The 24,638-nt window shown below is 52.8% G+C and overlaps 1 protein-coding gene and 1 pseudogene across 1 annotated transcript; one reads left to right on the top strand and one right to left on the bottom strand.

Moving 5' to 3' along the window:
* Positions 1-4,045: 4,045 nt before the first annotated feature.
* Positions 4,046-16,791, bottom strand: MYLK2 (myosin light chain kinase 2). The gene is made up of 12 exons (XM_037811956.1): positions 16,740-16,791; positions 15,822-16,269; positions 14,674-14,975; positions 12,981-13,086; positions 12,357-12,450; positions 10,089-10,198; positions 9,863-10,004; positions 6,294-6,364; positions 6,083-6,211; positions 5,349-5,501; positions 5,119-5,251; positions 4,046-4,152 (listed from the first exon to the last, which is right to left on the bottom strand). Exons 1-12 carry the CDS (start codon positions 16,789-16,791, stop codon positions 4,072-4,074), a joined length of 1,821 nt encoding a protein of 606 aa, XP_037667884.1. The 3' UTR covers positions 4,046-4,071.
* A 5,724-nt stretch (positions 16,792-22,515) lies between these two features.
* LOC119515276 lies at positions 22,516-23,410 on the top strand (annotated as a pseudogene).
* Positions 23,411-24,638: the final 1,228 nt, after the last annotated feature.

Raw genomic sequence — 24,638 nt, 5'->3', positions numbered from 1 at the left:
TCCCCAGCTCTGGCTTGGGATCAGGCCCCAGGCAGGGGCTCAACATCCAGGAGTAACTGGATGTACCGAAGTCAGACTGCTGGCTTTTCATCCCAACTCCATTTACTGGGTAGAAGACCATGGGCTTGCCCCCAAAACTCCCTGTGCCTCAATTTCCTCATCTGTGAATGCAGATAATGAGAACACTCACTCATAGGGAGGGGATGCAATGAGGTAATGCCTGGGAAGCACTTGGTCCTATGCCTGGTACACAGTGAGTGCCCAGTAAATATTAACCTTTGGAGCTAAGGAAGAAAGCAGGGACAGGTGTGTGGGTGCTGGGTGGAGGGAAGCTGGTCCAGGTGGGCATGTCCTTCAGGACAGCCCTGGCTGCCTCTCCTTGGGGTGGCCCTGTCACTGGCTGAATCTTTTCTCATCACTGCCCTGTTGGGTCCAAGGTGGCCAGTGGAATTGAAGGCCACTGGACCCAGACAGGAAAAGGCAGCGTCACCAGCCCTGGTGTAATCCAAAGCAGATGTGGCCTCAGTGGCTCCCAGGCCCATGGGGGTGGTCACTGTGGGCCTGGCCAAGACCCAGAGGCAGGAAATGTTCTTGGAGGAAACTTCTCTGGGCTGGGACCCGGCGGGAAGAGCTGTTCCATTAAGGGTGTTAACCCTTCTTAGCCCACAAGAAGGGCCCAGGAGCCAGTGCAGAGGAAGCTCATGGCCCTGGTGCCACAAGGGCACAGAGAATCTTACAGGGCGAGATGACAGCGTCGGCACAGGAAGAGCCCATCACCCTAGTACAGTGGTGGGCAGAGGAAACATGCAAGGGCAGGGAAGCTCAGCACCCTGGCGTGCCCTGACACCCCTAGCACCCTGAGACCTGCAGAACTCCAGACCCAGAGCCCTGGCCCCGGCCTTGGCCCTGGCTCAGGTTTGGCAGCTCAGGTTTGGTCTAGCTCAGGTTTGGCAACCCCAAACCAGCTATGAACTCACTCCTTCCATCAGGGTGGTGCCTAGGGTGAAAAATCTTTTTTTTTCCCCACAGCTGCCAAGGATGGGACCTCAAGTGAAAGCAATGGAGCTGGGACCCAGGCCTGCAGACAGAAAAAGACCCAGCTCTAAACAAGGGGGGTGCCACCCCAACTTTGCCTGGGGTGTACTCTGTGGCCCTCAGTGGTAGCAAATCTCTCTGAACCCCCATTTCTCCATCCATATTGTTGAGTCTCTAGTCTCTGCCTCCAGGGGCCAGGGGAGACCCAAAGGAGGTGCTTGATGAATCAAAAGGAGCTTCCTAAGATGTGCTGCTGGAAGGGGATGGGGGCTGAGGTAGTGTTCAGCCTGGTCCATGGTTCTGGGTTGGCTTCCAGCCCAGGACACATTAATTTGCGGTGTGACCTTGGACAAGTCACTTTCCCTCTCTGAGCCTCTATTTCCTCACCTGTGATACATGGTGACTGAACCCTGCTACCCCATCTCTCAGTTGTCACGACGGCCCAGGAGGAGCAGAGGGGAGGGGAGTTGAGGCCGTCACTCTCACGTTATAGAGGAGGAAACTCAGGCTTAAGTTGCAAGTCAGGAGCCCTGGGTTCCAGTCTCAACAGTTACTGTTTCTGCCCAGGGACCTTCCTCATTTTGGCCTCGGTTTCCCCGGCTGGATCCTAGTCCTGGATCTCAGCACTGTCTGGACCTCATTCCTCCCCTCCCCCGATAGAAGTGACTCATCCCTCATCATCACGCTGTGTGGCCGAGGCTCAGCCTGGGTGGGGGCCAGCGAGGCCGAGAGAAACACCCCAAGGAAACCACAGGCCTGGCCCAGCTGGCAGGTGAGGGGCGGGTGGGCAGGTGGGCAGGGTCCATGGCTCTGGGGGCTTTGCTCACAGCACACCTCCCACCTAGAATCCAAGCCAGGCTTCCCAGGCCCCCCAACTGTAAGGGTCAGATGCAGGCCCACGGGTCCCCCCACCCACCTCATGTGACACTTGCTGCAGCAGCACTCTGCACCCACCTGCTGGAATGGGGCATGGGAGGGGTGAGGACCCCAGCCTCGCCCTCCAGGCCAGTGTTCATGGAGGCAGGGGAAGATGGGATGAACCGAGAAGATCTGAGCCTGCAGGCAAATCTAAGGTCTCTCCCAGGAGTCAGGTAGGGTCAGGCACAAAACCTTGGCTCTGCCACCAGCTAGCTGTGTGACCTTGACTGCATGGCTTCACCTCCCTGAGAAGAGACACCATGACCCCCACCGTGCAGGGTTACTGTGAGTGGTCCGCGTGATCAGGACCACAGGGTGCCCCATGCATGTTAACGGCCGTCGCTGCTGTTCCCACTGGAACCTGTGTGCCCCCCACCTCGCCACCAGCCGCTCCCCTAGGCCTGCTCCACTTCCGGCTTGGCTGGCCTCACGACCACAAAGACTGCACCCTGTTAAGGTGCCCTCTGGGGTGACCCCTCCAGCAGACAGAGCGCCCCCTCTGCATTGCAGGCCTGGGCAGAGAACAGCCCTCTCCCCCAGGCCTCCCGGGATATCCCGTTCCTGCAGACCCCACAAAGCCGTCACAGACCTGCCTGTCCCAGCCTCCACCTGGAGACCCTGCTTTCGGCTTCCTCTTTTCTAGTGACAAGCAGGGTGGGGTCACGGGCAGGGACTTGCCCTGGGAGACAGAAGAGTCCATATCAAGCCTCCACCCAGACTTCCTGAGTAGCCTTCAAGTCCCTTCCCCTCTCCGTGCCTCAGTTTCCTCGTCTGTCGAGCAAGCATAAGACGGGCTCCCTCACAGCTGCCATTCCCATGTTCTTCCTCTTGCTGAGCCCAGACCCAAGAGCTTTACCTGCACTGACCTGCGCATTTACTGCCCTATCCCGCCAGGAAGGGCCTATCCCTGCCGCACGGTCTTCTCCTGGTAACAGTCTCTACCTCATAGCGTTGTTGCAAGGATTAAATGAGGTAATATATGTAAAAGTCTGTAAATAGATCCTGGCACACAGTAATCACCCAATAAATACTGGCTGAGGAAACTGAGGCACAGAGTGGGGAAGCCACTGGCCCAACGGCAGGCACTGGGGAGCCTGGCTCCTGGGCCGGCACTGGTGGCCTGCACTGCACCAAGGGAGGGCACAGTGCCTGGCACGCCGTAAGTGCTCAGTTAACAGTGGTCTCTAGTAACTTCACCAGAGTGTGTGCTCATGCTCACAGAGGGGAGGAGGGCACATCCGACCTGTACATTTATTTACAAGGCACAAGCTGTGAGCAGCTGGGGGGGCTGCCTGACGGCCTCCCACTCCTCCTGGGCCTGCTGACCCCCATCAGCCAGGGGCCCCCTCTCTCCTGGGGTTGTGGGGCTGGACCTGGCTTGGCCCTCAGGCACACTCAGGGCAGTCTCCCGCATCCCCCAGGCGTCTCCCCTCCCTCTCCGCCAGGCCTGGGCGGGGTGCCCTGTCTCACACAGAGTTCCTGTGTGTTGGTGGTCGCAAGGAAGGTGGGCGGGGGCCGGGCCCAGGCCAGATGGTGTGAGTTGGGCCTTATCTGTGGGGAGTGGGGAGGCGGGCGGGGGCACGGAGGGCCGCTCTCACAAAGGCTGCTCTGTCTCCCTGGCAGTTGGGCCTCAGGAATCAGCGTGGCTGCCTTCCTGTCCCCTTAGGAGCCTCCCACCCGCAACTACAGAAGCCCCACACTCTGGGACCCCCCACCTATCCCACCCCAGCTAAGAGCAAGCCCAGGCCAGGGGCACCTCAGATGGGGCAAAGCAGGGGTCACCAGGGCAGCAGTTCAAAGAGGGCGAGCTAACGAGGGAACCGGAAGCAGCCTCACAGGACTCTGTGGCTGGTGGAGTCCAGGCTGTGGCAGAGGGCTGGAGCGCGGTCTGGGGAGACATTAGCAGGGTGGATCCAGGCTGCACTCCCAGGCAGCTCATGTCGGGCAAGCGGTCACTGCGTGGGGGGCGTGGGGAGCCCCGGGCCTCCCAGTCTGGTGCAGCCTCATCCCGGCCAGCCCGCCCTGGGGATCTGGCTGTCTGCTCTGGCCTCCTGAGCTGCGGTGGTCTCAGCCCTTGCCACCGAGCGGCTGCATCCAGGCCTGAGGCGCTCCCGGGGCTCAGACCCCCAGAGCCATCAGAGCCCCCGAGCTGCTGATCTTCTTGAATCGGTTGGCAGCGCTGACGGCGATGAAGTTTTTCTGGGGGGTGAAAGAGGGGGTCCCAGTTAGCCCCAGGGCAGGCGACAAGCTGCGGAGGAGCTTAGTGTTTTCTTCATTCCAGGAGGGCGAGGGACAGTGCAGTGTCTAAAACGGCCACAGGAGGCGCCAAGCACTGCCTCGTCCAGGATGCCTTCATTCATTCAGCATACACGTAAGCCGGGCCTGGCCTGGGTGCCACGCTGCTCAAAACCCTCCAATGGCTACTTCTCCCCTCACCATGTCCTGCGGGTCCCTCCACAACCTGCCCCCCATTCCTCTCCAACTTCATCCTCCCACCCTCTCATTCACTGCCCTCCAAGCTGCCCTGCTGCCCACTTCCTGTTCCTCAAATCACCAACCAGACTCTGCCTCAGGGTCTTTGCACTGGCTGTTCCCTCTGCCTGGAACACTCTTCCCCCCAATACTGGCACAACTCCCTCACTTCTGTCAAGTCTTCGTGCACGCGCCCCTTCTCAGGAAACCCTACCCTGACCACCCTATTTAAAAGTGCAATCTCTCCCCAGGAACAGCTCACAGAAACTGTGACCCTTTGCAATAATTCCCTCCCACCCTCCACCCCATCCCCACCAAAAGTAAGTCCACAAAGACTGGGATCCTCGTCTCTTTTGTTCACCACTGTATCCCCAGTGCCTAGAAGTAATACAAGTTCAATAAATATTTGCAAAATGGAGGCAGGAAGCCTGTGATAGAGTCAGACACCTTTTCTTGAGCCCGAGCCCTAGAAACTCCAGCCCCAGGGGCCCCCGGCCTGGTTCTGGGGCACAGCAGAGGGGCTGGGAAGGCACTGCTCCAGAGCAGGAGCCAGCCCACAGCAACAAGAAGCCAATCTACCATTTTTCCAGACTGGGCCAGGCCTGGTCAGCAGGATGGGGCCTGGGATCAGGTGGCAGGACGCTTTCCCACCCTGCAGCCCCACCCTCTTCCCTACCCCGGTCCCAGTGGTACCTTCCAGCGCCTCTTCATGAGGTATTTCTTAAGCAAGATCTGGGACTTGAGGCGCCGGTTACAGCGCTTTGCTTTCTCCGCCAGGTTGTTGAGCCAGGGGTGGGCAAGGCACTGGGCAGCGTTCATCCGGGCCCTGCAGGAGGGGAGCAGCGTGCAATGGTGGGCGTGAGCTGAGGAGGCAGCAGAGTCCAGCCAGGCCCCCCGGGCCTGTGTCATGGGGTCAGCCTCACCTCTGGTCCTTGACGATGAGGTTGGAGACAAAGTCTTTGGCCTCGTCTGACACAGCCTCAAAGGTCTCTTCATCAAAGTACCAGTTGGCAGATAGGACATTGTTCAGTGTCTCCGTGTCATCATCTCCCAGGAAGGGGGAGAGCCCACTCAGCCTGGAACAGGGCAGAGGGCAGAGAGGTGAGACTGGAGATGTTGAGTCCCTTTGGGGGTCAGGTGATGGAAACCATATGCTGCAAAGACCCCCAGCCTCTCGAGTGGGACAGACCTGGGTTTGAATCTGGCTGGGTGACCTTGGGCAAGTCATTTCCCCTCTCTGAGACTCATTCTTCTCATCTGTAAAATGGGCATAACCATCCCAGCTTCCCAAGGTTACAGTGAAGATGAGGAATGACAAGTGTAAGGTACATGGTGAGTGCACCAAAAAATGCCCCCTTCCCCTCTGCCCCCACCCTGGGGTCATCAGAGATCTGTGTCCAGAGCCCTGGGCTAGGACACTTATGCTCTGGAGATACATGCATTTGGGGGCCTTGGTTTTTCCTCCTGTTAAAGGGTACAAATTTCCCCTTCCTTGGCTCTCCCTAGCACTCCCCCCACCCTACCTCCAGCAAACCCCTGACTGAGAGAACAGGGAGGCGGGACCAACTCTCCAGGACTCCAAGGCCAATCCCAGCCATGGCTGCTCACCCATGCCCCCCACCCCCACCTGTAAACACCACCTGCCCTCGGGGCTCACAGCATGTAGGTGATGACCCCCATACTCCACATGTCTGTCTTATCGGAGATTTGGTCGTAATTCACCACCTCAGGTGACAGGAACTCCGGGGTCCCAAAATTCACCTTCAGCTTCTCGTGGGGGTTGTACCTGGGAGTGAGGCCAAGAGTTCAGAGTGTCGCCCCTGGACCAGGCCAGGGCCTCTCCCTGCTCCCCACCACCCAGCTGGTACCTCCGTGCCAGGCCGAAGTCAATGATCTTCACCAAGTGGCCCGTGGTGTTGACACACAGGATGTTCTCTGGCTGAGGAGAAAGGGGGTGGCCTGGTGCCCCAGCTCACCCTTCATACCCTGCCCAGGTTCACCCAGGTCCCAGGCCCCCTGGGCAGAGGCCCAGGCTGCCCGAGTGCAGCCTCTCAAGGAGTATCTGGACCTTCCCACTCCAGGACAGACAGGAACCCAGGGCCCAGAGAGGGAGAAGGTCTCACAGTGGGGCCTTCATTTAAAGCCACAAAAAAACAAGGTTGTTCTGGCCTTTCTGAGGATGGGGAAACTGAGGCCTAGAGAGGAAAAGAGGTTCACCCCTGGGTGGGAGGCCAGTTCAAGGCCACCATCAGATACGAAGAGTTCCAGAGACCAGAGAAAGAGAATATTGGCTGAGGGCTGCTTGGCAGCAGGGGCTTCCCACTGTTACGAGTCCCCTCTAAAGTATTCTGTCTACCCCCCAGTGAGGGACAACGACAACAGCAACCCACAATCAGACCTCGTGTCAACCACTTTTCATGTGCTGGCTCAGTGGTCTTCCCAACAACCCTATGAGGCAGATATACTCACCATCCACCCCCATTTTGCAGTTGAGGAAACTGAGGCTCAGGCACAGAAGTGACTTGGCCACAGTCACCTAGCATGGCCTGGCTCTAGTGCCTGCCTCTTGTTGTCACCCTGCCTGCTGGCGAGCCAACAAGGACCCACAGTGCACTCTACAGCTGGGAGCTGGAGCAGCCGTTGTGCTGGTGGGTTGGTTCTTCCAGGGTGGGGACCACCTTCTTCTCACTTCCTTGCCCCCCTAGCCCACCCCGCCTCACACACATACCCCAGCAGATGCTCAGTCAAGACTCAGAGGAAACCTGTGCGCCTAAACACAGGTGAATTTGGGAATAAGGATTTTGCACCTCCGTTTCTTTGTCGTCGTATAACAGAAGGACACGGGACTAACTGAAGTTGCAGGGGGTACACAATTTATAGTTAATGATGGTTAAAAGGCAGGAGACTTCATGCAAGAACCTCGATTTCCAGCCCCTCTTGGAAAACCGTGTGGAAGTCCTGGCCTCACGGCCACGTGCTCGGATGAGTCGCCGCTGACCCCTGAGGTGGGGCCACAGCCCTCCAGGTGGCCCGTGCTCTCCACTAGCCCCTGTCCCAGCCTGTTTAACTCATTTCTGTTCCTATCTGGGCTCTGTGGGAATTTTATTTGAGGCTCTGAATGACCTTTCTGAAGTGACACATTCACTCAGAGCAGGACACCGATGACTTTAATAGCTCCACTTGATGTCCCACCAAGACAAGGGGAAGAAAAGAAGACCCCACATGTGAGGTCCTGAGAGCTTGGCAGCAGAGAGGCCCGTTAACTGGCCTCTCGGCCAGGGTTCCCCTGACCAACTTGACTATAAAATGCTTTTTTGGTGGAAAACTTATTACCATCCTGAAAAAACACATTTTTGGATACAGAGCTTAAGGTGGAGCTTCCTCCTAGGGCTTTGCATTTTAATTAGGGACTATGCTTTACCCCAAGGAAATTGGCTTTCATGGGGGAATGGCAGGCCCCCCACGCCACCAGGCAGGCACCGGCTACCCCACGCCCCCACCAGCTCTGTGAAGGGGCCGCCATCCACCCCCTTGTCCAAGCCAGCAACTCAGGAGTCACCCTTGGACCGCTCCTTTCCCTAACCTTCCACATCCAAATGACCAGCAAACCTGACTGGCTCTATTTTCAAAACATATCCGTCACCTGACCACGTCCCATTCCTTCCACCCTGGCCATCTTCTCCCTCCTGGATTACCGCACCAGCCTCTTTGATCCCCTGCTTCCACTTTTTCCCCATTTAAATCCATCCACTTACCCTCCTTGTTTTCTCCTGTCAGAACCGGGCCTGAGGCCTGGTAAGGGCCATGGGGGGGTGGTCTGTGGCCGCAGCACCACCCTGCCCTGCTCTGACCCTTGTTGACTTCTCCAGTTGCACCTTGTGCACTTTCCCCTTACTCTCGTGTACTTGCTAATTTACTTGGTGATTATTTTATGAATGTACCCCCCTCCTGCCCCACCCCCACGAATCTGCAGCTTCACATTCCCTGCCTTGCAGGCAGCAGGTACCTATTTACTAAATGAATGAATGAAAGTACTAGCCACTGGGCTCAGGGATCGGGCCTGCCCTCCTCAATGTTAACATCTCGTCTCCTCCATTAGACTTGCCACTTATCCCACAAGCATTAACACCTACCATAAGGGTGGCAACTGCCTGGCACTTGCAGTGCCCCTGCCTACTCTGTGCCATGGCAGATGGTGCTGAGCTCCGGTTGAGAGGAGTTGGTATAATCCATAAAATCTATTTGCTCTCTCTGACCCACTAATGTGCAAGGTACTGAGCAAGGTCAGAGAGGGACATAAATCTTCTCCTTTCCAAGATATCTTTGTCAGCATCTACCATGTGCATATTGCTGGGATGACACCAGAGGTATTTGCTTTTCTGACTCTGCCTCTCGAACATAAGTTCATTGCGGGCAGAGATTTTTTTTATCAGTTTTGTTCTTCCCTGGATCTCCACCACCTAGACTAGTGCTGTGCTGGTTTGGATGTATTATGTCCCTCAAAATGCCATATTCTTTGATGCAATCTTGTGGGGGCCGACGTATTAGTGTTGATTAGGTTGAAATCCTTTGACCGAGTGTTTCCATGGAGATGTGACTCAATCAACTGTGGGCAAGACCTTTGATTGGATAATTTCCATGGAGGTGTTACCCCACCCATTCGGGGTGGGTCTGAATTAAATCACTGGAGCCATATAAAAGAGCTGACAAACAGAAGGAACAGAGAGCAACTGAGAATGACATTTTGGAAGAGCTGCAGCTAAGAGGAGACAAAATGCCCCAAGAGCAACATTTGGAGAACGCCATTTTGAAACACAACCTGGGAGCAAGCAGACGTCAGCCACCTGCCTTCCCAGCTAACAGAGGTTTTCCAGACGCCAACAGCCTTTCTCCAGTGAAGGAACCTGTTATTGATGCCTTACCTTTGACAGTTTATGGCCTTAAGACTGTAACTTTGTAACCAAACAAATCCCCTTTATAAAAGCCAATCCATTTCTGGTATTTTGCAAAACGACAGCATTAGCAAACCAGAACAATTGCCAAGCATACAGCAGGCTCAACAGATATTTGTTGATTGCTGAATAAATGAACAGACATTGATTAGTGCCTTTCAGAGGCTAACACTGAGGTAGGTTTTTCTGCAACACTTAGCAACATCCATGCATCAGACACTGAGTGTGGGGCTCACAAGACTGGAAAAGACCCTTTAACAAGTGCTCAATACTAGACTAGAAGCTCCATTAGAGCCAGGACCACATCTCTTTTTTCCCCACTCTATTGTGTCCCTGGCTCCTGGCACTTAGTCATAAACCCTTTTTGAATCTATGGCTGGAAGGAGGGATGAGGAAGAGCAGAAGGGAGGAGTGTGGAAGGGACAATGGCTATAACCCTGGTGGGAGGCTGCTTCTGACCCACCCAGAGGCCCCAGCCCCAGTACCTTGAGGTCCAGGTGCAGGACCCTCATCTTGTGCATGAAGAGGATCCCGTCGCAGATCTGCCTGACAAACACCATGGTGTCCACCTCCGTCAGGTGATAGTCCTCATCCACAATCCGCTCGAAGAGCTCACCGCCCTCAATGCTGTGTGCACAGACCCCTCCACAGGCTTGCTTCTTGGGCCTGCTGGTACCCCCACCCAGCCCCCTGACCCCTGCCGGCACTCACTACTCCATGAACAGGACAATCTCACGCGAGGTCTCGATGGCTGTGTAGAGCTGGATCAGATTGCGGTGGTTCAGCTGGTTCATAACCTCGATCTCGAGCATCACCATTTCCTGGAGACCAAGCGAGTCAGGGGCACATTCTGAGCCCCATCACCCCCTGCCCTCCATCCTCTATACCTGTGGTGGGCCTCCCCAGACCCTGCCCAGCCTCCTCCTCACCAGTCCCCGTGTCACCCCCATCCCTTCCACCCCTGCAAGTCTGTTGTCCTCACCACCCCCAGGAGTGAGCCTTCTAACCCCGTGAGACCCTGTCCTTCCCCTACTTCAGCTCCTCTCTTCCTCCTGGGGCCTCCAGAACAGAGGCACACCCCTTGCCGGGGGAGGGTTCCCCCACTCCCTCGGCCCAGCCTTCCTGCTGGCACACCTTTCCGTTTCTCCTGACTGAAGACTGGGATGGCTGAGGGCTCCTCTCTCCCTGGGCATTCTCATCCCATCCCAGGAATTTACGTTCCACCCAAATATCACTGATTCCCAAATATATATACCTCCACCTCTGAACTCTCCCTGGATCTCACAGACTCCAATATATCCAACTGCCCACTTGCCATTTCCCTTGGATGTCTAACAGGCCTTGCAAATCTATCATGTGCAAAGTTAAACCCTCAATACCGCCCTTCCCTACAACTGAACCACCCTCAGCTTGACCTTCAGGAAAAGGACACCACGCTTCACCCAGGTGTGTGGGACACAAGTGTGGTGCTCTCTTGAGGCCTTGCATGCTCACTTCCTCACCCCCATATCCAATCCACCAGTAAAACCTTTGACACTACCCTCGAGCTGTGTTACCAACCCAGTCACCCCTCGCCTCCTCCACCACTGCCTTCTTAGTCTACGCCATCATTATTTGTCACTTTCAGAAAGTCTGCAAGCCAGTTGTCACATTGGTAGCTTGAAATTGGCTATGGTAGAAACATTTACACCAGGGAAACTGGCAATGCCACAAATCAGGCCTCCCCAGCCCTTCCAGAGCCAGCAGTCAGGTGCTGACCATCGTCTTCCTTGCTCCTGTCCCCCTCTCTATTCTGTTCCTCCATTCAGGTCTTACCTCACACACCTTCAGAGAGGCCCAATCTCACCGGCCCATTGAAAACGGGCCCCACCAGCTCCATGCTCCCTCCACCTTACCTGGCGTATTTTTCTTCCTAGCATTTCTCAGTACCTGACACCATGCTTTTTGTTTTGTTTTTTAGTTTTCTGTCCCTCCTCTCTCAGCTCCCTGAGGGCACCTGGCACAGTGCATAAAAGATGTCCCATAATCAATTAACCAAGAGCAGAGGCAAATTCACTTGGACAGCAAATCTGCATTATGCATCTACACTGAGTCAGTCCTGTGATAGAGGCCTTTCCTGGCCCGGTCAGGCGGAAAAGGCTGAGAAACACCTAGTCACATAGAGAAGACACACCTGACAAATGTGCCTAGAGTTACGTTAGGAAAATACAGGACCGCAGTGATCAGGAGCTCCTTCGGGATCTGGAGCACGTGCTGTGGCCTCTGCCTGGAATGCCCACAGCCTCACTCCCCCCTGCCCGCTGCCTCAGTGCAATGCGTTCCTGCAGGTACCTGCTGTTTCTGGCCCTCAGGCCTCCCTCCCTTATTTCCCTCCACCTGAAAGTCTTTTCCCTACCTTTTCCACTGGAAAACACCTCCTCATTCTTCAAAGCCCTCACTCAGTTGGCAGCTGGTCCAGGCTTCTGTGACCCCTCAGGCTGAGTCAGGAGCACCCTCCAATGGGCCCCACGCATTCCTGAGCTCCAGCTCTGATCACACTGGGTTGCTAGGTTATCATCACCTCTTCACACACCCGACTTCCTCACCCCAGGTGAGCCTCTGCCCACATTCATTCACTCCTTGCACAAATACTGCTGTTGGCCTTCTCTGAGCCAGGCCCCAGGCTGGGTGCTGAGGTAAAGTTCTAGACCGAGTTTTGTTTACCTTGGTGTCAGCTCCCTGAGGTAAGGAGCACGGTGCCCGGCACAGGGCCTGGCCCAGAGCCAGCACTCATCAGTGTTTGGTGAACTGAATCAAACAGAGGGCACGGATATCCCAAGGGGAAGTCCCCATGCCATGTTCCCTGCTGAGGAGGCTGGGTTATCAGACGGCAGGGCTGTCTGTCTGGGTGTCTTCGGTGCAACAAGGTGTGAGTGAAGGGAGGTAAGTACCACTCTAGGGAGCCCCCCCCCAACACAGCCAGCACCCACCCCTCACTACCTTGTCTTTGGGGGTCTGTTTCTTGATGACCTTGGCCGCCAGCTTGAGGCCTGTGGCTCTCTCTGTACAAGTACAGACTGCTCCAAACTTCCCACTGGAAAGAGAAGAGGGTGGGGATGAAGGGGCTCCAAAGGGCACTGGGGTGACAATGGGCCTGTGCTCTGTTCCTGTCTTGGCCCCAGACCCAGTGGGTGCCTCGAGATCCTCCTCTGTGAGATGGGGACCCTCACCCCAGTCAGCCCTGCCTCCCTCCTGGTGCTGCAAAGTGCACAACTGGGGCCATGGCTGAAGTCACGTTCTCTGAAGCACATGATGCGTGTGCACAGGAAGGGTAGAGTCATAGGAAGGACAGCCCAAGACAGGGCAGCCCCGTCACTCTGGCTTGTGGAGGCAGGGGAGGAAGGTACCCTCACACACAGGGAGGAAGGTATGTTAGGGGTACAAGCTGTGCCAAGGCTCCTTACACAGCAGGAACCACTCTGAGGTGGTCGGTATGGGGTGCCCAGGATCGAGGCAGACCGTGTAGGCTTGGGGGTGTCTTGGACTTTCACTGGGAAGCTGTGAGGCCCCAGGACTGTGTGCACGCCTGCCCCTGTGTCAGTGGCTTGGGGTCCCAGCTCTCACCCTCCCAGCGCCTCCTTGGAGTTGATGCTGAATTCACTGTTGACATTTCCCGTCCTCAGCTGCACAATGCGGTGGGGGAAGGGAGCAGGGGGTGGTGGGCAGTCATCTGGGGAGGCAGAGCAGGGTTGTACCAGTCAGAGCTGGGGGCTGCTGAGGACCCGCTGTGACCCACCCCCTCCTGCCTGGCCTGGGTCCCAGACAGGGAAGTTCACCAAGTGATACCTGGGGAGATGGCTGACCCCAGGACAGGGATTAGGGGGCCCAGTTTCCAATTATACAAAGTAGTCTTGGGGAACTTTCAGCCACTCTTGGAGGGAGATTCAGCTTCTCCCCTCAGAGCACTGAGGAAGGCTTATTGGACTTCTCAGGCCCTCCCACAGTTATAAGGATGAAGGCTGCCTCCCAAGCTACCTGCATTTCCATTAAAAAACAAAACAAAACAAAACAAAAAACAGTTTTAATGGTGGAATGCCAGATGCTGGGGTTGCTGTGTCTGAATGAAGGGCAGATGGTGGGAACAGTCTAGCATCCCACCTAACACCATCACGACACGGGCCAGACTTGGGGAAGGACCGTCCAACATGGGCATGGCCCATGGAGCTGGGCGGCGGGCAGGGGTGGAGATGTTTGGTGGGGAGAGACCACCACCTGGTGGCGGACATGGGGACAGCAGGCCCTGGCAGCTGGCAGGCTGAGTCATCGGGAATGGAAACCTCTTTATAAACAGCAAGAGGAGGCAGGGAAGCCACACTGGTGATAAATCAGACGGTCCTTGGAGGTTGCTCAGGTCCCATCACCCTGAGGATGTGATTTCTGGGCGGGGCAGGGCGGAGGTCCCTGCAGCTACTGGGGGGAGGAGGCAGGGCTCCTGGCACCGGCCCAGCCGCCAGGCCCAGCCACCCTGTCTGGATGGCACTGTGCCGCTCACCAAGCAGGCTGGCTTGTCTCCCAGGGCACCTCGGCCTGGAGGGAGGGGGTGTCAGGACACTCTGGGCTCTTCTGACCCCATCTCACCCCACCCAAGCCCAGGCGCTCTCCCTATTCACCTGCTTGCCAAGCTCGCTCATGCTCAATGGCTCCCCGCTGCACACCGAATAAACCACGGGCTCCTCATCTGGTCGTCAAGTTAACCCACTCCTCAGCCCTGCCCAATCTCACATGTCCAGCTTCCTTGGTCACACAGACACCTCTAGTCCTCAGCTCACAAACTCGCTATGGCTCCCACAACCCCCAGGATGTAGTTTAACTACCAAAGCGTGGCATTTGAGCCCCTCTACAGATTGACTCCAAATTCCTCTGTCTGGGGCATTTGTGTTGTTCCAGCGGTCAGGCTCCCCAAAGAACATGCCTGATTTTATTTTTATTTTTTATCCCATTGTAGCCAAAGTAGAAGAAATTGAAAAGTGAATTCTGGAGTCAGGCTGCCCTGGGTTCAAATCTTATCTCGGCTGCATTCTAGCCAGGGATTTTGGGGCACTCCATTTTCCCTTCTCTCTGGCTCTGTTTCCTGATTTATTAGAAGGGAATAGGAACTCCGATTTCCTGGGGTTGTGTGACGCTTAGATGAATTGGCCTGGAAGAGGCGCAGCTCAGGGCAGTTCAGCCCTCTGCATGGGGAGACTTGGGGCTGATGGCGCCTTCCCTCCTCCCCAGCCCCAGGGCACTCCCAGCTCCCCCCCTGCCCCTGGCCTACCCAAGATCTGGAAGCAGTCCTCCTCCCTGGCTGTGAGAGAGGGGGCCTGCCCCGCTGCCGATGTCTCGGAGGGAACAGCCTGGAACTCGATCCCTCTCGAGGTATCCCCTTGCACCTTAGCCTGGCCAGCCTGGCCTGGGGCTTTCTCTCCTGCTTCCTTCCGGCTCTCTGCCAGGATGTCCTTCCCTCCTTCTGCTGCCTTGGCTGGCCCCAGGTCCGTGGGTCCAGGGGTCACAGGCACCCCTTCAAAGATGAGCTCCAATGCCCCACTTGGGGGCTTCCCGGGCAGCAACTTCTCGGGGCTGGTAGGTGAGAACACAAGAAGTGAAGCCCTCAGCAGCCACAGCCCCGCGGCTGGGACAGGTCTCCATGCTTCTGGAGACTTATCTGCAGCCTGGAGCCAACACAAACCTGCCCCTCCACTCCCAAACACTGGGGCTCATTATCCAAACTCATTTTGTACAAAATCACCCCAAAGTGGCTGTGATCATAATCTTGATTAGCAAGGCACTCAGAGATCATAAATAACAATTAGTTGGATTGTTGATGCGGGTATTCAGCATATGGCTACATTTCGGGAGATTATGTAGCTCTTCATAAAGACGGTGGTGATATAATTTATATTAATAGATAATTATCAAACTGATACAATGAATATTATTGTGGTTTACAATATATCGTTAATGACCTCATTACTCTGTTTAACATTAAGATAAATATAGCTGATTATATAAGACTGGTGCAATGTTATGGTTATGAAAGTATTGGTTATACTCTACCAATATGGTTATCTATCATCTTTTCATATTATACCAATAATTATATCAAAAAGAAGGGTCATCCTTTCCTCCTGACATCTCGGCCCTGCCCTTTGCCAGACCCAAGCTCATAAAGGAAGGGTAACTCTGGACCCTGGATGTCTAGAGAAGAGGAGTTCAGCCTCAGTGGTCTTTGGGGACCTCTTCTGACATTCTAAGCTTCTAAGAACTACTGGAGGGTTAAGGTGGTGGGACTCATGACAGGGGTTGCTGAATGTCTAAATTACCCTCCCCAGAACTGAGTGTGATGCCTGGGACAGGGAAGCTAAGCACAACCCCTTGGGACAGAGCTGCAGGACTGCTCCCCACTCCCAAGCAGGGGGCATTCACCTCGAGATGATGGCAGGACAGCTAGGACTGTGCAGAAAGGCCGGGGAGCCCCTCCTGGCCGCTGCTTTACCGTCTCCTCCTTTCTTGCCCACCTTGGGCTCTCCAAGGACCTGGCTGCCTGAGGACCCCTGCTTGGTCTTGGGCTTCTTCACATTGGCCTCAGTTGTTGCGGTCTGCTGGGGCAGGGCTGCTGGTTGCCCAGCACTACCCTCTGCAGGCCCCCCACCCAGGTCACCCTCTCCCTCCGGGCCCTGGCCACTGGTTGAGGGTTGGGCCGGGATACCATCCACTTTCTCTGGGACAGGGGCTTTGGCATCTTTCTTCAGGGTGGAAGGATCAGGTTCTTTCTTTGGGTCTGGGGGGCCAGGGTCCATCTTTGGGTCTGGGGGGCCAGGGTCTTTCTCTGCAGCCGACGATCCCATGCCTGCTGCACCTTCAGGTGCCTTGTCTGCAAAGGAGGTGAGGCACCAGTCAGGATCCACCCTCCACACACCCACTCCCTCCCAAGCCAGGCTGGGCAAAGAGCAGCTCTGGGCCCAGGTCCCCATTCAGGCAACTACTTGCAAATGCTTGCCCTACAGAGTCTCTGGGGACCACTTAATGGAGTCCTAGAGATAGGCTGCCAGGGTCTGATCCTTTCCCACCACTATCCCACCTCTATCCCTTGCCAAGAGTGTTTAGATGAGCCCTCCTTAACCACCTGTGAAGGCGGCACATTTTCCCAGTCTCTCTGGCAAGGGCTTGGTGCAGGCCCTGGACCCAGCCCAACCCTGCCCAGAGAGGATTTTGATTTCTAGGTCCCCCGTACGCCATGCAGAAAGGACTCCAGCACAGAACTTCACTGAAGACTCTGCCCAGCACTGGATTCAAACACCCCTGCCCAAGCTCCTCCCTCCATCTCTTGCCCCAGCTTGGCACCTGTTGACAGGCTCTGGATTCCCAGCTCGACTGCTCCATTTTCTGCCGCCATGAGGTAGGGAAGCGTGTGCTTCTGCTTGTCTAACTTAAGTCCTTCAAGGTGCAGAAAGAAGAGTGAGATGTGTCAGGCTGTCGAATTCTTCCTCTTCTCTGGCTGTGGAGAGAGGAGGCCAGGGCTAGGTAGCTGAGGGGAGATACCTGGAGTAGAGAGGGTCAACCTGGTGGCCGTCTGTCTCACAGCGGCTGACCAGGAGCAGTCCTAGGGCACTTGTAAGGGACTGGGCCGGGTGGGCAGAGGTGGAGGCAGGGGCGCGGGCAGGGGAGGCGGGGACGGAGGAGAGGATCTCTTACACCAGGGGCCATGCAGCTCGGCCTGCCACCACCTGTCACTGTTGGCCCCCGTTCAGAGGACACAGCATTCTTCCCACAGCCCGACTGGGGGGAGTGGTGTTGGAACAGCAGGCAGAGACAAGGGAGGGGGCACCTGGGCCTGGGGGAGCAGCCCTTTTCCCAGGCCTTGCCCAGGATCCATGATTTGGTCAGGGTAAGGGAGGGGGCCTGGAAGAATGGGGGCTCTCAGACGGGGCTGAAGGGCTAGACTGCGCCCAGTCTGGGCCCCAGCTCTGCCTACCTGCCACGCCACATCTCTAGGGATCCCCCCAGAACCTCGTTAGAGCCAGTAAGCCCAAGGATGGTCACCCCAACCCCAGCACCCAGCTCTGTGCCCATGATCCCTGCCCCTGGCATCCGGATCTACTTGGATCATCTTTGGGTAAGAAATTGGCTCAGGGACATTTGCTCAATATCCATGGGCCTGAAAGCTTTTTCTTTTGAAAACGTCTCCTTCTTTGGGCTCCTCTCCAAGTGGCTGTGGGAGAGGGGCAGTGCTCTTGGATCCCTCTCCTGAGCCCATCAGGTTCTCTCCAATGGCCTGCCCAGAAGGAGGGGGTTGGTGGAGAGTGTTTTCCAAGGACCCTCCACACAATGATGACCCAAAGAGCAGTCCATCCCAGAGGTGCTCCAGCTGAGACAGGATGGGGAAAGCTGTGATCCAAAGGCCCTCCATCACCCGGGAGCTGTCTGCCCAGAACCCTTCTCTGAGGGGAACCTTGAGAACTAGCCAGAGCTGAGTGCATTGGAAATAGCCCTGGAGTGGGTGTGTGGGTTCAGGGCCCAACTCTTGCCATCCATCCAGGCTTCTGCTCCACCGCCCAACTCCTCTGACTCCCAAATGGGGAAAATTCACCACTGCCCTTGGAGGAGAGAAGGGAGGGGGGAAACAAAGCAAGAATGCGGCACATCTTAGCGGCTAAGTAGCTGTAAAGAAGATTGAGGAAGCTGTTAGTGAACTGATATGCCCTGACCTACCAAGTAAAACAAACAAACAAACAAAAAAACCCAAGGCATAGAACAGCATGTAGAGTATGCTGCTATTTGTGCCAAAGGGGAGAAATTAATCTATACATTTTCACTTGAATATAAATAAGAATTATTTGGTAGGAAATGCAAGAAACTGGGGAGCAGAAGTGGGGGAAGATGTCACTGTGTCCCCTTTTATGTTCCAACTTGAACCATGAACTATGTGAGTGTATTAACTATCCCAAATGGTGATTCTTTTTTTTTTTTTAAAGGGAGCAAATGTCTAGCCTTCTTGGTAGAGGCTAGTGAAGGCCAGAGTTGGCTCTCCTTCCCCAGGTCTTGACTACTTTGGCTCTGCCTGGCCCCCCTTCTCCTTCATTTCTCCCCTTTGAGGTCCAGTTGATCAGCCTGGAAGACCTGACCTCTTCCAGAAAGCAAAAATAATAGCTAATTAATGCTTATATAGCACTCGCCATGTGCCGGGCCCGTTCTAAGTGCTTTTATGTAGATTCACCCATGTGATCTTCCTAACAACCTAATGTGGTAAATACTATTACAGATGGGGAAACTGAGGCACAGGAAGTTTAAGTAACTTATCCAAAGTCATAAGGCTGGTAAGGGGCTGAGTAGGGATCTGAACCCAGGCTCTCCTGAGGAAAGAGGGCTTCTACACATTGAGCACCTGCTATTAGCTTTATCCATATGGTTTTAAGTAATCATCTTGATAACCCTGTGGGGAGCATACCCATTTCCTGGATGAAGATGTGAATGTTCAAAGGAGTGAGAGAGTTTGCCCAAAGTCACTCAGCGAGGCAGGAATTTGAGGCAGCAATGTCCTTCAAAACCCAAAGTACCGCCTTCCTTTCTACAAGGTCTCAGCCCAGGCCTCTCCCCCTCTCTCCGCTGGGTACCGTCTTCGTGGATCTTGTAGCATTCTACAGGTTGAAATGCCCCCTGTCCCTGTTTAACTTTGGGATCTCTTGGCCCTCTGTTTGGTCTTCCTCACAGCATATTCTGGTCTAGCTTGAAATGTTGGACACCCCTCCTCAGGCCTCCCTCAGTGCCCTGGGCTGGTGCCACTGATGATTGACATGGTCTGGGAGCCCCTCAAGGGCAGGAACTGTGTGATGATCATGTGCATACCCAGCACAGAATGTACCCGCCGATCAGTGTTTGACGAGTAAATAACTGAGTGAGTAGCAAGGCTCTGGACTGGGGTGTGTGGGATTACCATACTGTGATGGAGCTTGCTGACACCATTTGTCATTATTGAGGTGATCAATATCAGCCATTTATCAAGTGCCCAGGAAGGGATCAGGCCTGGCTATGCTAAGTGCTTTACCCAGCTCACTGGATTCTCACAAGGGACTCTTGAGGGCAAGTGTTAGACCATTTCCAAGGTCTGGAAGCATGCCCAGAGGATCAGTGCTTGTCCCCAAAGGCACACAGCTAGTGAGTGGGTTCAAACCACTCACATTCAAACCCAGAGCCACCTCCTGATGAGGTCAAAATCCAGGCCGGGACAACATAAGGGATTTTATTTGCTACTTTTGTTATCATTATACCTGCCAAATAATAACAACTAACATTTATCTAACTCTTACCAAAACACACCAGGCACTGGGGTAAGCAACTTCACAAGCGTTGTCCATTCAATCCTTACAACAATCCTACTGTGTAGAGGTTAGGAGAGCTGTCAGTGACTCTCTGTGACTAAGAGACATGTGGCTTGGGCAAATGCCTTCACTTGTTTCCTCACCTCAAAAATGAGCCCCTACATCACAGGGTAAAGAATGTAAAGCATTCAGAACAATGTGTGGACTCTTAGTGAATGCTATATAAATGTTAGCTATTTTGTCCCCATTTTACAGATGTAATAGGAAAACTGAGTCCCAGAGGCAAAGTCACAAGAGTTGGGATGAAACTCGAAAGTGAGGCTCATTGCCACTCTAACCACTGTGCTTGCTGCCTCCCTCTCACGGGGTAGCTGGGGCATTTAGTGAATACTGCACGGAGGTGGCTTATGGACACCCCAGGTAGAGGGCTCAGCCATTCTTGCTGCTGGGACGGAGGCTGGACTGGTTACGGATCCACAGGGTTGCCTGCAGCCTGCTTGCCTGCCTGCCTGCCTGGGGCTGAGCTCAGTTCCAGCCAGCTGCTCCCTGGGAGTCCCCAAGCTTCTTCCCCAATGCTCCCTTGGAAGCACAGAGGCGGGGCATGGGAAAGCCTCCTCCACCAAGCTAGGAACTGCCAGAGCCCCTGACCACCCTTAAGGAGGGGCTTCCCCACCCTGCACCAGCTGTGCAGCCATGCTCTTTGCCTCTATGGGGGCAGGGCAGGAAGTGGGATGCCAGTACCAATTAAACCTGCCAGGGGAATTAAGGTCAACAGGATGCAATTATGCCTGTTGGATTTAACAAGGCCAGCGAGAAAGGTTTCTTCAGCCAGAGTTCACGGCTCCTTAGGCCTCTTGCCCTGGGTGGCTCTGCCTTCCAGGAGCCTGGGCTCCCAGGCTCACCCATTCCTGGGAGAATTCCTTGGGAGCAGAGGGGTTAACTCCACCCAGGCACTGTTTCCCTGGCTCCTGGGAGGAAATTGATCCAGCCAAGAAGCTTTAAAAGGACCTTCTCAGAGGATTCATTCCCTGGCCTGACCCTCGCTCCTGCCTTGGCTGTGATGGAAAATCCAAAGGGGTTGAGCAATGACCTTTCTGACTCCAAAGAGAGAAGCCAACTCCCCTCACAAGTTTTCCTTTGGTCCTGATATGGGAGCCACTCAGGGCTGTAATAAGCAAGTCTCCTACCTTGGGCCCGAGCCCACAGCTTTGGCAGTGCCCTCTGGAGAGGCCTTAGGTAAAGCTGCTGCTCTTACCAGCCAAACACTTACTTTATTCCAAGGCTGGTAAGCAGGGATCTATGGGCATTCTGCATGGCAAATGGGATGTAGATTTCTCTGGAAGCCCAAATGACACATTATTTATAGTCCCAGAATTGTAGAATTTTGTTGCTAAGATTATTTAGTGAGTGTTTTACTCTGTGAAAAGAACTGATCACTTTGGAGGCATAGAGATGAAGTTGAGGGAGAGCTGTAAATCACCATACATTGCATCTCTTAATGAAATTTTATTGAGATATATACACAACATAGAAACCATCCGAGGTATACAAACACTGTTTCACAGTATCATCACATCACATATTGCACTTTAAGGAGAAAAAAGATTGCAAAATTGTTCACGAAGTGGGAAACTATTTGTTGTTAGAAATATTTAGAGAAAATGTCTGGAAGGATATAAATGGACATATTAACAGGTATGGGAGTGGAGAAAATTTTAATTTTTATTCTTCCAGATTTTCTGATTTTTTTTTTTTTTTTTTTTGCAATTAGCCTTTGTTACTTTTATCAGATTAAGAAATAATTCAAAACATTTCAATAAGGGCACAGATTTCTGCAATTCAAGGCTAAAAATGCTAAGAGCTCTATATGAGATATAAAGCAGCATGGAATTTTAGAGGCATATCAGGATGACTTTCCAGCTGAAGGTACAGCTGACCCCAGAAAGCTGACAATTCAGTTACTGCAGGGCTTCTCAATGCTTGAGCCCCAGGGAGTTTGGTTAAAAAGACACTTTCTAGGAATAAGGCCCCGGGAATCTGTAGCTATACCCAGCGTTTCAGGTGATTTTCATGCACACTCAATTTTGAGAACTGCTGAGTCCACCTAAAAACAACCCAAAAGCACCAGGAGGCCAGCTTTGAGGCAGTCTCCGAGCCCCAGTGGTGGGTCTGTGGAGCGCTTCAAGGGCCCATATCCCCACAGAGATGAGGGCCATATTCTCAACCCTGAGTGCATACTGGAAACAGCTGGAGAGCTTTTACAACTCCTGAAGCTTGAGCCCCTTCTGAGCTCAAAACAATTAAATTCAGAACATTTGGAGGTGGGGCCAGAAAACTGGCATTTTAAAATCTCACTGGAAGATTAAGATGTGCAGTTAGGGGTAGACTATATCCACTTTGTGCTCTGAGCTTGCTGCCATTCAGAACAGCTGCTGAATCCATTCAGAGAAGCTTCTGATTTCAGGGCAATGTGACTCGACTTCCCCACCCTGTAGCAGAGCCTCTTATGGACTTCAAAGCCAGTCCAAGCAAAACGGATGAAGTCCCTAATACTGAAATGTGGGAAAAAATAAATTCAGGTAGAAACAAAGAGAAAGAATTCAATACCAACATCCCAGAAGTACAAGAAATGTTGACAGATGTTCCACAAATTGAAAAAGAAACATAGTAGGTGGAATTCTGGAAGATGAAAGGATAAACACCACCAGGAATGGTGAAAGACCATTGGATCCTTACCAGAAATCCTGACATGTCCATCCAGTGAATTGTGTCTCTTCATGTCTAAGCCTTATTTTTCTAAGATGCCCGACTCGACCACAGTGACTGAAATCATGCTTACAAGATTTTCTGTTGTGTGGGAGCTCAGAGTCTTACATGTCATGCTCTTCCTACTAATGTACTTGGCAACTCTGACAGGGAATCTTCTCGTTGTCACAGTAACCACTTTTGATTGGAACCTTCACACCCCATGTATTTCTTTCTTAGGAATCTGTCTGTCCTGGATATGTGCTATATTTCTGTTACAATACCCAAGGCATGTGCCATTTTCCTCCATGACAACAAAGTGATCTCCATGGTAGGAACTGCAGCTCAGATCTTGCTTGTGATTTTCTCTGCTACAATTGCGCTCCTGCTCCTCCCATCATGGTCCATGACTACTATGTGGCCATCTGCCAGCTCCTCCACTACCCTGTGATCATGAACCCTCAGGTCTGTGTCCAGATGACTTGCCACAGTACTCAATTGTATGGTTTTTGAGGATTCCACACTGGCAACACATTCCAGCTGTCCTTCTGTCAGTCCAACATGGTCCATCAGTTCTTCTGTGATGTCCCCACTCTACTGTATCTCTCTTGCTCTGACACCTTAAGCAATGAAATTTCAATTTTTATCTCTGCAGTGCTGATCACTGGTGGCTGCTTTGCCTTTATTGTAATGTCTTATATTCGCCTATTTTCTACTGTACTTAAGCTTCCAACCAGAGGAAAGGCCTTTTCCACCTGTGTTCCTCACATCCTTGTGGTGACTGTATTTGTAAGCTTAGGTGCTGCTGTATATGTGAAGCCAACCTCCAATTCACCCATGAATCAGGACATGATCACCTCTGTGTTCTATTCTATAGTCCCTCCTTTCCTGAATCCTATTATCTATAGTCTTAGAAACAAGCAGATAAAGGAGGCTGTAAAGAGTTATTAGGAGAATTCTTTATTCAGGAAAAAGATATGATAGTTGTTTGAAGCCATTCCCATTTTGATGACATGGATTAAAATAAGATTCAAAATTAACTTTCCCATTTCCAACTTCAGTGACCTGAAATGACATCACAAAGCTGAATTCAATAGAAGACTCTGAGAAAGCTGTGGTTAGTGAAAGAGAGCAATGATAATGTACCTATTTTTTATATGGCAGTATAAACTTTAAATAATTATTTTTAACCCAATGTAATTATTAGTATTTACAAAATGAAAATTACTGCTATGTTGAGAAAGTTTGGGATTAAGATTGCAGGTTTACAGGCATTAAACTCCCCAAGGAGATAAAAAAATAGTGTTTTTTAATTTCTATTTCCACATATATTGCTTCTGATGCATCCTTTCAATATATTTAGATGATAAAATCATTAAGTTATGTATTTAAGTAGACTTTCTTAAGAGTGTCTCATTATGGCCCTTATACCTCTAATAATCATTGAATAGTCACAGTTCTCTATGGTGGATGACTAAATGGTTTGCAATATTAGATAATTTCCAAAACACAAGTAATCTTGCAGAGAAATTCACGAAAATATTAGTTTCAGTTTCTAGATATGTAAATTGAGTAAATGATTGCCATTAACTACAAGCAATACTCACACTTGTTAATTCTATAATTGCTATCACAAGGTGCTGATGTGATAAATGATCAAATATATTACTTTGCAAACTAAAAAAAAAAAAAAGGTGTGCAGTTAGGGTTGAGAGCCACTGCTCTGAGGTTGTCTCCCAGGACAGGAACTTCCCCTTCTGTTTCCTGGGAATGCACCTGGCAGGTGTTCCATCGTGACTGATTGTGTTGACCGTGTGCACAGTATCAGTACCTGGGACTCTGGGAATTCAGATGCCAGTTCCGAACAGACAGGGACCATGTCATGTTCAACTTTGTATCCCAAATACCTAGCAAATAGGGGTGCTGTTGATGTTCGTAGTGCTGACGTTCATTGTGTAGCTATCACGTTCTGGACACAGCTCTGAGCACTTTACAGTATTAACGCCTTTAATCTTCATAGCAACCTTATAAAGTAGATACAATGTTCATGCAACTTGCCCAAGTCTTCAGAGATGGGAAATGGTGGGACTAGAACTTAAACAAGTGGTCTGGCTCCAGAGCCCTCACTCTTAAATGCCCATTAAAAGATGGATTTCTGAGGGCTGAAGAATACTTAGAC

This window comes from Choloepus didactylus, chromosome 19 (genome assembly GCF_015220235.1).
Source record: "Choloepus didactylus isolate mChoDid1 chromosome 19, mChoDid1.pri, whole genome shotgun sequence".
NCBI lineage: Eukaryota > Metazoa > Chordata > Mammalia > Pilosa > Megalonychidae > Choloepus > Choloepus didactylus.
This window is presented reverse-complemented; position numbering and strand designations above follow the sequence as displayed.